This window comes from Limulus polyphemus, unplaced genomic scaffold (genome assembly GCF_000517525.1).
Source record: "Limulus polyphemus unplaced genomic scaffold, Limulus_polyphemus-2.1.2 Scaffold4975, whole genome shotgun sequence".
Lineage (NCBI taxonomy): Eukaryota > Metazoa > Arthropoda > Merostomata > Xiphosura > Limulidae > Limulus > Limulus polyphemus.
Window position 1 is genome coordinate 12488 of NW_013670585.1, and position 13419 is coordinate 25906.

The 13419-nt window shown below is 32.9% G+C and overlaps 1 protein-coding gene across 1 annotated transcript in view; it reads right to left on the bottom strand.

Annotated features, from left to right (window-relative positions):
- Positions 1–4461: 4461 nt before the first annotated feature.
- LOC106471942 (protein obstructor-E-like) overlaps positions 4462–13419 on the bottom strand; it is a 12044-nt gene continuing 3086 nt past the window's right edge. Inside the window, exons 2-5 of the mRNA XM_013932564.2 lie at positions 9534–9731; positions 8231–8442; positions 6028–6136; positions 4462–4526 (exon numbers count right to left, since the gene is read on the bottom strand). Of these exons, the coding sequence (XP_013788018.1) occupies positions 6092–6136; positions 8231–8442; positions 9534–9731 (455 nt within the window). The 3' untranslated portion in view covers positions 4462–4526; positions 6028–6091. The remainder of the gene's footprint in view (positions 4527–6027; positions 6137–8230; positions 8443–9533; positions 9732–13419) is intronic.

Consider the following 13419-nt stretch of genomic DNA (forward strand, 5'->3'; position numbering starts at 1 on the left):
GTTATTCAGTTGTATTATGTTAATGTCCTCAATCTTTTTACGCAGATAATTCACCTCTATAACTAAAACACAGGAACTGCATGTATTCCCAGAAAATCATGTCATTTACGTCAGTAGGTTAGCCTCATTGTTAAACAAACAAACAAACAAACAAAAAAAAACACTGCAATTCTCTATGTTACCAGATTAGCACTTATTCTCGCTATCTCAGTTCCCCAACAAGTCTGGCCAGTTAAACACGTGAATTATGTTGTCGTAAGCCAGATCAACTTCACAATCTGTGATATTAGCTTCTCCCCAAGCACACTTGTAAGAGATGCTTGACGTGATGTAGAAGACTCCCCACTTTTATGGACAGTTTTCTGATAATATAGGCTTTGCTATTCAAAAAGGCAAAATATTTTTTTGAATAAATATATAAATACAAAATGATAATTTCCAAATACTTACTTAGCATTTTGTCAGATATAGAAACAAGAGAAATACAACAACGTCAAAATGATTTGTAAAAATACAGCATAGTCAACTGTAGTTGGGTTCAACATTGCAATAACTTTGTATATGATTTGTCTCAGGGATAATTGTTGGATTCAACATCGTAACAGCTTTGTACATCATTTGTCTCAGGGATAATTGTTGGGTTCAACATTGCAACAGCTTTGTATATGATTGGTCTCAGGAATAATTGTTGGGTTCAACATCGGATGTTGAATCCAACAATTATCCCTGAGACAAATGATGTATAAAGCTGTTGTGTCAAATATTTAGAATGAGATAAACTTACCAAAATGTCAAATATTTAGAATGAGATACTTATCAAAGTGTCAAATATTTAGAATGAGATAAACTTACCAAAATGTCATATATTTAGAATGAGATAAACTGAAATACACTCATTAAACTGTCCAATACATCAGGGTAAAATCCTTATACTTGAATGTTGAATACTTTTACATCAGTTTTGATGTGAGATAATTGAGATAAATAGTGTGATCAATGAGAGAAATTATCCCTGAGACAAATGATATACAAAACTGTTGTCTTTGATAAATGTATCTTATTCTGAATATTTGGCATCTTGGTAAGTATATCTTATTCTGAATATTTGACACTTTGATAAATGTATCTTATTCTGAATATTTGGCATTTTGGTAAGTTTATCTTATTCTAAATATTTGGTATTTAGTAAGTGTATTTTATCCTGAATATTTGGCATCTTGGTAAGTATACCTGATCCTGAATTTTTGTAATTTTGGTAAGTGTATTGCACTTTAAAGGTTTATCATTGAAACGAGTTTATCTAATTCATTATCAAGTACGTGTATCTTTATAATAAATATTGAGCTTAGTGTATGACACATGTAATATTCCAAATTGAGCCACATTTATAATGGACTGTGATTCATGTTCCTTAATAAACTTCGTTTTAGGTTTTTGAACATTGGGGTCATTGAAATAGTTTATATTTGTTTAATACAAGTAAAAACATGTTATCCTGCCCTAATTTGTTCCATGAATATTTTAAAGGTGTTGTGTCCACAGCAAGGCAAAACTAGACGTTCTACCATTGTACCGCTTAGAGTTAAACTTGATATGTACACTTACTTGTATGTAGTAATTTTTTTCTCTTGTAAAAAGGAGAATATTAAGTATAAAGTAACAGGAAGACACGTACTCATAAATATAGTCATACAACACCTGTTTTCTAGCATGAATACCTGATAGTAGGAAGACACGTACACGTAAATAGTTATACAGCTCTTCCTTTCCAGCATAATACCTGATAGCAGGAAGACATGTACAAGTAAATATAGTTATACAGCTCTTGTTTCTAGCTTAAGTATGTGATAGCAGGAAGACACGTACACGTAAATATAGTTATACAGCTCTTGTTTCTAGCTTAAGTATGTGATAGCAGGAAGACACGTACACGTAATATCGTTACACAGGTCTTGTTTCTAGCTTAATTATGTGATAGTAGGAAGACACGTACACGTAAGTATAGTTATACAGCTCTTGTTTATATTAAGAGATCTGCCTTGGATGTGCCAAAATCCTTCTTGTACTAGTGAAGATATGCAGGAGGGTAAAAGTTTTACTTAAAACTACTGTCCCATATATGTATCTTAACAGGTCAACAGAGGTACCTGACTTACTGTTTATGTTGGCCATATATTCTTCACCAGCCTGTAACAAATTTTCAAATTTAATAAGTCTTCTATTAAACTGTTATTTGAATCCAGAAAGTTGAAGCGTTAGTTTCTTAGAGCTGGTATAACTCAAAGCATTTGTCCGAAATATTATAAACCGTTTTGACGTTAGTTTTTTAGAGCTGACATAATCCCAAAAAATCTGTTCGAAATATTAAAATCCTTTTCCATATTAGTTTCTTGGAGCTAATATAACCAAAAACATGTGTTAGAAATATTACAAACCCTTTTCACGTTAGTTTCTTAGATCTGGTATAATAACAACAACGGTAAAAATATCTGTTATTTATTTATTTATTAGATTTTAATGTCCGGTACAATACTTTCTAATAGACAAGGCTGAGTTAAAATAAAATATAATGACCTTACGATCTCGAAGCCTTAAGAAGACAGCACTAAACATCAGAAAAATATCACCTCTCTCTCTTTGCTGAAACAGACAGTTAATAATGATATATATATATATATCCCTATCGTTTTATTATTATTATTTTTGTGCCTAAGTTCAGAATTAATTTTACATAATTATTTGCGAATCCTAGAACGTTTAACAAGTAGGTGAATAGAGCCAATTGTTTTAACAAGTAGGTGAATAGAGTATTTACCTACTTGTTAAAACAATTGGCTGTATTCACCTACTTGTTAAAACAATTGGCTCTATTCATCTACTTGTTAAAACAATTGGCTGTATTTACCTACTTGTTAAAACAATTGGGAGCCAATTATTTTAACAAGTAGGTGAATAGAGCCAATTGTTTTAACAAGTAGGTGAATAGAACCAATTGTTTTAACAAGTAAGTGAATAGAGCCAATTATTTTAACAAGTAGATGAATAGAGACAATTATTTTAACAAGTAGGTGAATAGAGCCAATTTTTATCTTGAAAATATTAAAATGTTGAGAATTCGAATCTTGAAACTAAGCATTGATATGCATTTTCTTGAAAAATGTTTTCCTTCATATCAGAAACTGTTTCTTCCTTCAAAAAACAAACAAACAAAAACTAGTAATTTTACAGGGTGTTGGGTACCAACTGCCCGATGAATACCACAGGGACTCTCTGTATATTTACAGAAGTAAAAATTGTCACGACTTTACTTTTTGCTTCTTTCACTCTAAAATCAAAGCAGCTTGATTAAGCTTCGTGTTTAGAATGAATCAAACCGAAGTCTGTAGTTATGCTATACATCGATATCTTATAAATGTCAATATATTCTCCATACATCATCTTTTCAGTTTTGTTCTCAAAACTTTTGAAGTTTCACTATTTTATTAGTGTAAAGTACTTTCTAATAAACTCTTATTATTATTCACTGTTTCATCCAATAAGTTTATGTGGAATTCTAAAAAAAGGAGCTCAATTGTGGATTATGCCAGGGAAAAATCTAAAACTATGAATGGAAAGTTTAAGGAATACTTCTTCGTAAGTGAGATATGATTTCGTGATAGGTGGGTCTATGCAACATTACATCACAAGAGGAAAAATGTGGCGTTTTGAAAGGTAGGTGGTATATGTAATATTACACCAGAAGAAGAAAGATGTGGTGTTTTGAAAGCTAGGTGGTCTACGGAATATTACGCCACAAGAGTAGTGTCTTGAAAAATAAGCCTACGGAATATTACACCACAAAAAGAAAAATGTGCCGTTTTGAAAGGTAAGTGGTCTATGCCTTATCACACCACAAGAGGAAAAATGTGGTGTCTTAAAAGGTAGGTGGTCTACGGAATATTACACCACAAGAATAAAAATGTGGTGTCTTGAAAAGTAGGCCTACGGAATATTAACCACAAGAGGGTAAATGTGACGTCACGATAGGTAGGACTACGGAACATTACACCATAAGAGGAAAATGTGACGTCATAACAGATAGGCCTATATAATATTACATAGTAAGATGAAAAGATATAATTTGACAGACAGAGTAGTACTCTAGCAGAGAATTACAATTCTTTCATCTTCGTAATTTACATTGAATTAAATTCATCCAAAGTGTAAGTTATCAAGGACTGGTGGAAACCTTTGTTCTATTCTGTGTGGTAATAAATTCAATCGTTTCATCACTGTTACTTTGCAGTTAAATCTTATTCGAAATGGTTCTTGAAAATGTGAATTTTTTTATAAACCCGTAAAATATGGATGGAAATATGTTAGTGATTTCACTGGTTTTTTCATGTTCGATATTAAAGTTCTAATACAAAGTTTCTCATTAAAACGAAAAATTTAATTCCACTTTTTGCGTTTTCTTTTTCTGTGTATTTTCTGACAGCTTGAAACGAAATGATTCTCTTTTCAATCTGTTGTCTTGATACGACGAACTACAGAAAAAACAAAAGAATTGAAAGAATTAAGGTTAAGGTAGAGGAGTTCTGAATTATTATGAATTGTAAAGAGTTTAATTTTGGAAATTGGTTGCTAAAGCAAAAGATTATCCCATGTTTTTATAAATTGGCAAAATTGATCCTGTTCGAATTGTAAAAAATAATCACAATAAAATCTATACACCTAAAGAACAAGCAACTCTAAATCCAACATAAAAATAATAGAAATGATGAAATAGTATGTGATAAGTCACATCAATAACTGGGGTTGTGTTTCAATAAGGGTTTTACTTACCACATTAACTTGGGTTGTGTTTTAATAAAGGTTTTATTTACCACACTAACTTGGGGTTGTATTTCAATAAGCGTTTTACTTACTACTTTAACTTGGGTTGTGTTTCAAGAAAGGTTTTATTTACTACGATAACTTGGGGTTGTGTTTTAAAGAGGGATTTTACTTACCACGATAACATGAGGTTGTGTTTCATGAAAGGTTTTACTTATCATAATAACTTGAGGTTGTGTTTCCAAAAGAGGATTTACTTACCACAATAACTTGAGGTTGTGTTTCCAAAAGAGGTTTTACATCTTGTATATATATATTTCGAACCTTGGTGTTTGTCCAAGCGTTCGTCTGCCTCTCGTTTGAAAAGCTGCGCTCGCAGGCAAAGCTTAACATTCACTTTTGAAATGACGGGAGAATAGGCATGAATAATATCGATGCCAAATTTTATTTCGAAGCAGGATATTCTACACTAAATTGTTAAGATTTAACCACACCATCATTTCAAAATCTGACGTAACTTAAAGAATAAAAATGTAGATCACCGTATGTTATAATTGAAAAGCTCTTAGCATGATTGAAATACTCAACAATTACTTTTCGCAGAGGGCGGTATAAGTAGCTCACTGCTTTGGCTCCGAGTGAAACCAAGAATGCAACACATCTAACCTTTTTAAACTCCATGAAATAATTTAAATTGACAGATTAATTTTAACTTTTCACGTCATTGGGGACGGGTACTTTTGCTAAATTAACTTAAACTTTCTCGTCACTGGGGACGGGTACTTTGTTACATTAACTTAAACTTTCGCGTCACTGGGGACGGGTACTTTTGCTAAATTAACTTAAAATTTCACGTCACTGGGGACGGGTACTTTTGCTTGTATCGCAATAACACGAAGTTGTGCTTAAAGAAAGGTTTTACTTACCACAGTAACTTAGGATTGTGTTTCAAAAAGGTATTTTACATATCACAATTTTCAATCTTGACAAAACATAAACTGCTGTCCTTTTTTCTTTAAAATGCTGCCTAGTAATTATTTATAGACTTTTGGAAACTTTCTGTTTATAAATAACACTTATAACAATTAATGATCGCTAACGTCTCTTAAAAAATCGTCATTTTACGTGTGTTAACAGCAGGGGATTCATGAGTTTTGTACGCTCGTGAAAATAGCGAAATTTATAAACGACTGCTAATCATTTCATACGTACGTTTAATGAAGTTTTTATGACACGCTCGTAACAGTTTCTCTAGTTGTGGTTGTTTTTATACGATTTACTCTCCTGCTTGGGTGGAAGTAATAACTTCATCTTCACTCTCCTGTAATTACAAAAATGGAAAAGTTTTTAATCCTTGATATTGATTAAATAATTATTTAAAAAATTAGGCGACAAAGATAAGTTATCTACACCAGGGTAATTTGGAAATACTTTGGTTTATAAACCAAAGTGTGGATATTTTAATTGGTGAAAAGTTTTTAATATGTTCCATTCACAACAGTAAAAGATACAATATTTCCAAAGTAGAATTTCAACAATGAATTGGTCTTTGCTATACCAGTGTTCAGACGCACGTGGTAAGTTTTTTTTTTGTTAAGCACAGAGCTACACAAAGGGTTATCTGGGCTGTACCTACCATGTGTATCAAAACCCGATTTTTAACGTTATAAGTCTTCAAATTTACTGCTGAGTCATGTGGGCAAGGAGGTTATCGTTAAAGGAAGGAAGCTTTGGAATGAGTGTATTCTTATAAACATGGCACCAATACTTTAAACATTTGATATGAGTTTGTGAAACTCAGTTTTTATCACTGTTGCCTAGACGTGCATCTGTTTGATACATTGTTGACCAATGTCAAATGGTCAGTGTTTGCTTTGTGTGCTTTGACTTTGATTAGGGTACTACGTGAACTTTCAGTTTGCAGTTCAAGCAAGGTTCATAAGGTGAGTGACCTGGGTCAGTAGGGACAGGCCTGATTCTTCGAGAACTATTTGTTAGAGAATAGTTAATATAATCTGGCTTGTGCGAAAGAAAAGGTGGGAGAAAATTAATTGGGTTTTAGGTGTGAACTAGACAAGAATTCAGGTTTCAGTTTTGTTTCGTTAATGTAATATAAGAATGTTTTAAATGAACCCTTTGTACTTTATGTAGTGACGTCATTGTCACGTGATATGGAAACTCATCTTGACGGGATGTCTAGGAGTAATTATACGCTTGGCTTTTATTGATGTATTAGCGCATAATGATGATCCTTTGACAACATTAATTAAATGTAGAAACTTGCCTAAATATTATTTCATGTAAATATAAATATAAATGTATACGACAAATAAAAACAAAAGCAGTTAGAGCATTATAGAATGTAAACATATACATAAATGGTTAGATCCTTGTAAGGAACAGAGAATTATCTGATCAACGTGTCGATGGAGATCTATGCTTCATTGAATATGTGCTACACAAAGGGCTACCTGTGCTACTCCCACTGCGAGTATCGAACCCTGATATTTAGCATTATAAGCTCCCAGACTTACCGCTGAGTCACGCAAAAAAAACATGCTTTAAAGTTATGACTGACTAACTCTTGCTTTGTTTTTCAATTTTGTCATTTTGAAAAAAAAGTTTTGTCAACAAAGAGTTACATTTCACCCATTAATCTTTTTTTGTTTTGCAATTGAAACTTCATCAAGGTTTGACAAAAAAAGGTCTTCGATGTTTTTGTATTGTTATATTAGATAGTAAGCTTCTAAAAACTCAAGATAGCTGAAAAATTAAACCTTTCAAGCCTTAATGACGTTGACAAGATAGACATAAATCCTTCTGTTTCTGGTGAAAGGTTAAGCAAGTGACCAGAGAGCTTGCGCCATCTGAAGGCGAATGCACTCCGAACTTGAAAAAAAAAGAAGATAATATTATTGTATGTTCTACTAGCATACAACTTTATCTCCGATAGTTTATGTTATAAGGAAGTAACAAGTTTATAGACCATCCAAACCATCTGATCTTTACCCAAAGTTCCTTCCAACTTTATTTCCGATAGTTTATGTTATAAGGAAGTAACAAGTTTATAGACCATCCAAACCATCTGATCTTTACCCAAAGTTCCTTCCAACTTTATCTCCGATAGTTTATGTTATAAGGAAGTAACAAGTTTATAGACCATCCAAACCATCTGATCTTTACCCAAAGTTCCTTCCAACTTTATCTCCGATAGTTTATGTTATAAGGAAGTAACAAGTTTATAGACTATCCAAACCATCTGATCTTTACCCAAAGTTCCTTCCAACTTTATCTCCGATAGTCTATGTTATAAGGAAGTAACAAGTTTATAGACCATCCAAACCATCTGATCTTTACCCAAAGTTCCTTACGTTTATTTCTTTATCTGAAAGTAAATTCATGTTTCTTGTCTTACCTCAATTATATCTGCATCCGCCACAAAATCCTCACAGCCAACAACGTTGCGTGGCCACGAACAAGATCCAGATGAAGGTTCAAACACTAAGCCTTGGCTGCATTCCCGAATGTAAGGTTTTCCGTTAACACATTGTTTAAAATAGTTGCACTTGAGCTCATGTATAAAGATTCCAAATTTCCTAGGACAGTTCTTAGATCCTTGGGCTGGCTCTGTGGATCATAAACAAGGTTGGTTAAGTTCCTGTCGACTTTTGAACACTTCAATTGTTTTTTACCATGGGCAGAGGGATCTTTGTATAAAAGTTTAAGGTTTTTCGCTGAAGGATTTTTTATGCATTATATATTTACTCATTTAAAAGTTTGTTGTCGATTTTTTTTGGCACAAACAAAATGTCGTAAAACATATACCGCTGAGAAAATCAAATGGTTGCGAATTTAAAGGTGTTGTAGGAGTATGTATATCAGAAACCTTAATTCCCAAGTACTTTGACAGTGTCCCTATTCCTATTGTCTATGGTCCCCCCCACGAACATACATTGGTTTAAATAATACAATATATCACTATATGTTCAAAATTGTATACAGTAATGTAAATTTTATGATATACTGCTTACATATTAGAGAGAATTGTTTATTGGAACTGTACGGTTCCATCCGGGAATTGATAAACAACTTACAATAGCAGATAAAAGAGAACTTCATCCAATAATATATGACCTTAAAAAAAAGGCACCATTCAGACACACAACGCCATCTAGAAACTCAGACTTGCCAGCAGTCAGACGTGCTTTACTTTATAAACTCAGGTAAAGAGTTTGATACAGAGAACTGGAAGTGGTTGTAATCAGAATCAATCTTGTAAAACAACATTCTCTTGGTACCAGGTTGTTTTTTTCTTACTACGTTTACGTTATCCTAAACTGTATTTCTTACGGATAGCAATTCTAATCGTGTATACAGCTGAAACGTTTGAAGAAACGTGCATGCCATCGGTGTCTTCACTTCTCCTTTTAGCACGTTTCCCTTAACTGATTGGAAAAGTGCCCTAATTCGTATCCTGGTGACGGATACACGAATGTAAACGTTTCAGATTTACATTAAGATTTATAAACAAGCTTTTTTGTTAAAAACAACGATAAAAAATGTTTACCGTGTCGAACACCAGAAAAGCTATATTTAATCCTCCTATCTATTTGAAAGTTCCGTTACTTTTTGTTGTTTAAATATTGATTTTTAAGTTACTTAATATTTTACATAGAAGTAATAATAATAATGGTTAATATAACCTTTGAGTCACTTACGCAGTTCGGTTCTGTCTCCACAGTCGACGTTAAATGGATAGTCGCAGCGAGAGTAAAGAGGGTTTTTGATGGGAAAAACGTAGCCATCATCGCACAAATGCTCAATGGGTTTTCCATCACGACATCTATAATACTTGTCACATTGTTTGGGGTCAGGATAATAACCTTCCTTCGAAGGGCATACAAACTGGCTAGTGACTGGAAATATAATATACAGTTTCTAGATATCTTATTGTTATAATGTTTCTGAATGAACTATACCACGTTTCTGGTGATATGGATGAAACTTGATTAATCTTTTTATTAAAAAAACAACAACAAAAACTGACACACAATTAACGCTATTTTAAATTAAATGATCTCATTGACCACTTTGATTCATTGTCATAATCATCAATTAATATTAATTTATTAGAAACATTTCAAAGAGTTATAAAAACTCTAAGACACTTTGCTTTCTAGAGTTAAAAATATTTAGTTTCCCGCCAGCGTTGCGGGTTCGAATCACCGTCCCACTAAATAAAAACATGCTCGTCCTTTCAGCCGTGGGGGCGTTATAATGTGACGGTTAATCCCACTATTCGTTGGTAAAAGAGTAGTTCAAGAGTTGGCAGTGGGTGGTGATGACTAACTGCGTTCCCTCTAGTCTTTCACTGCAAAATTAGAGACGGCTAGCGCAGATAGCCCTCGTGTAGCTTTGTGTTAAATTCAAACCAAACAAACAATTTAGCTTCCATTTTAACTCTTACCTCCTTTTCTAACGTTAAAAAAAATTGGCATTACTCCCAATCATAATTCTTATCTACTTTCTAGCGTTAAAAATGATTTTCTTCCTAATTATTATCCACTATTTTATCGTTAAAACTTTGACTTTCTTCCCAATTATTACCTTTGTTCTTAGCATTAAATAGTTTACTTTTTGGTATTAATTATCCCCTTTTTAGCGTCAGAAAGTTAGCTATCTTCCTAATTATTACCCACTTTTTTAACATTATAAGAATTGTCTTTATTCTCAGTTACTTCTACAAAAAATTGCTTATATCGAAGAGAAAGCGACCTGAGGCAAGATGAGCCTGATTGAATGAGTTCTGGAGGATAAGCTATCATACTGACAAGAAAACAGACCCAATAACACATCTAAATACCAAGAAAGTGGGATTTTGAAGATAATATGATAATGTGTATGTAAGACGGTATGTAGTTAGAATAAGTACTTAGTAATTTTCTCTTCAATTTCGATGGAACAAATGACCATAAACGAAGATACTATATCACATGTTTGACTCATGTTAATGCCTAAAGTAAAGATTTAACACATCTACCTTCTAACATGACAGAAGTAAAATGAGGTAAACTCCTTTTTTTTCTCCCAGAGTGTCTGTCAGAACTTGATAAATTCTGTTATGTATTTCAAATTAGACTTCATATAGGAAAACACAAATAGCCCTTCTTTCTTTTATCTATGTAGGGATAGCACGGATTCCCGTATTAAAGCAATACAAAAGTCACCTGGAGTTTCTTCTCTACATGTCGTCAGAAGCTATATATATCAAGAGCTACCAGGCATAGCCGCCCTATCTCCGCTACATATGCCGCTTTTCAGCTATCTAGAGCGTCCCAAAGTCGAAAACCGGCGAATAACCAAAACTGATAATTCTTATTTTAGTTCATCATCATCTTTATTTAACAGGCCTAGCGCCTACTTAGTTCTAGTAATAACTAAATTTGATCATCATTTGATAGAGCAAAACAGTCTTCAAGAACTTTGACGACCTATTTTATTATTATTCCTTGCAAAATTCTAGTGTAAACGATGGTAATACCTCTTGAAGTTAGCTTTCTTACAGTTCTTATGGTTTCCTTTAAAAAACTTAAGTACAAGGCGAAACGGGAATTACCAGCCAATAATAGATGAGCATTAGATGACTTTAACATGTAGAATATTCAATACTTTGTACACTATACAATCGGTGTCTTTAGGGAGCAAACCCCTACATTATGTATGAAGTGAAGGAGTAAAAATAAATCAAGACACATACAGGTCATCAAAAGGTAGATATGAAGAGCTACCTGGCATAGTCGCTCTATCTCCGGTGTATATGCCGCTTTTCAGCTATCCAGAGCGTCCGTAAGTCAAAAACTGAGAACAATAACTATAATTTTATCATCATTTGATAGAGCAAAACAGTCTTCATGAACTTTGACAACCTATTTTATCATTATTCTATGCAGTATTTATAAAACTTTAGAATGCACTGTATAGCCTAGTAACACCGCTGTGTCACTGGGGGGGGGGGGGATAAGCATTAGGAAATAAATTTATCATTAAATAAAAAAGCTATGCAGGGCTGGCTACTGAACACGAAAAAAGGAACCAAACAAGATAGGGATTCAAATGGGCATATCACTTGACGGCTAATGATCACACTTTGCCATCCTATAGTTGTAGTATAGTTACAATGTTACGAGAACCTCAAGTAGGTTGATACAATGCGTCTATAACTCTCTTTTTTTTCTAGGAAAGAACTAAATATTAAAAAAAAACATTTATGGTAAATACATAATTTGAATACTATTTCTATTGTGGTATCTCGAGAGTGTGGTCAAATTTGCAATTATAATAATTACTGTTATTGTTGTTGTTGTTATATTGAGAGTTTTTAAAATTTATCCGTAAAAGATGCAATATGGCCTTTATGACGTTTTTAGCTGGACATTACATCTAAAATCAGAGAGAAGGCAGAGGATAATTTTAACTGCGCATGCGTGTTTGTGTAATTAAAAAATATGTGAGGAAGTGAAACTGTGAGATGTATAGGCGACAGTGATTGGATTGTATGAAAGTTGAACTGATTTTATTTAAGTTAACATCATTGTTTCTCTTTTATTACCACTGGCAGACATGCGATTGGAGCAGATTGTTAGCAGTAGCGAAATACTCCTAAAATTCCGATAATCGTTGTAAAAATAGTTGTGGTTGCTCAACAAGTAGTTGTTCGCCATAGAGGAATAATTATTTATTGATATAATAAGACAATGAGAAACGCGAAATTGTGGTAATCAAAAATGGTCGCCAGAGGGCGTCATCTGCTTAATGGAGCCACAGTTTAAGTCAACGACGCACTACATCCTTGGGATGACGTGATAGACAACTGAACGAAGCTGTCCAATATTCAATAGGGCTACATGGAGTCTGCAAAGTACGTCAACGTAGCAGGCGATCCAGAATAAACAAATAAAATTAGGTATTCCCATAGCCAAAAAAACAAATAAAAACAAGCATACTAGTTACACCGATATCATCTCTCATATTATTGTGATCCTTGAAAAAGTAAAAGTTTGTTTGTAGTTTGTAGTTAAGCACAAAGCTACACAAAGGGTTAAAAAACAAAAAACATTGTTCATCAATCCAACTGTTGAAATATATAGATCTTTCAACTTTCCATCACTTATGACATTATTTAGTATAGGGACTATTGTGAAATATAACCTTCTACCAATTATGGCCTTATTTAAAGTAGAGATTATTGTACGATAAAACCTATTTTTTACCATTTATGGCCTTATTTAAAGTAGAGACTACTGTATGATAGAACCTATTTTCTATCATTTATGGCCTTATTTAAAGTAGAGATTATTGTATGATAAAACCTATTTTTTACCATTTATGGTCTTATTTAAAGTAAAGATTATTGTATGATAAAACCTATTTTTTACAATTTATGGTCTTATTTAAAGTAAAGATTATTGTATGATAAAACCTATTTTTTACAATTTATGGTCTTATTTAAAGTAAAGATTATTGTACGATAAAACCTATTTTTTACAATTTATGGTCTTATTTAAAGTAAAGATTATTGTACGATAAAACCTATTTTTTACAATT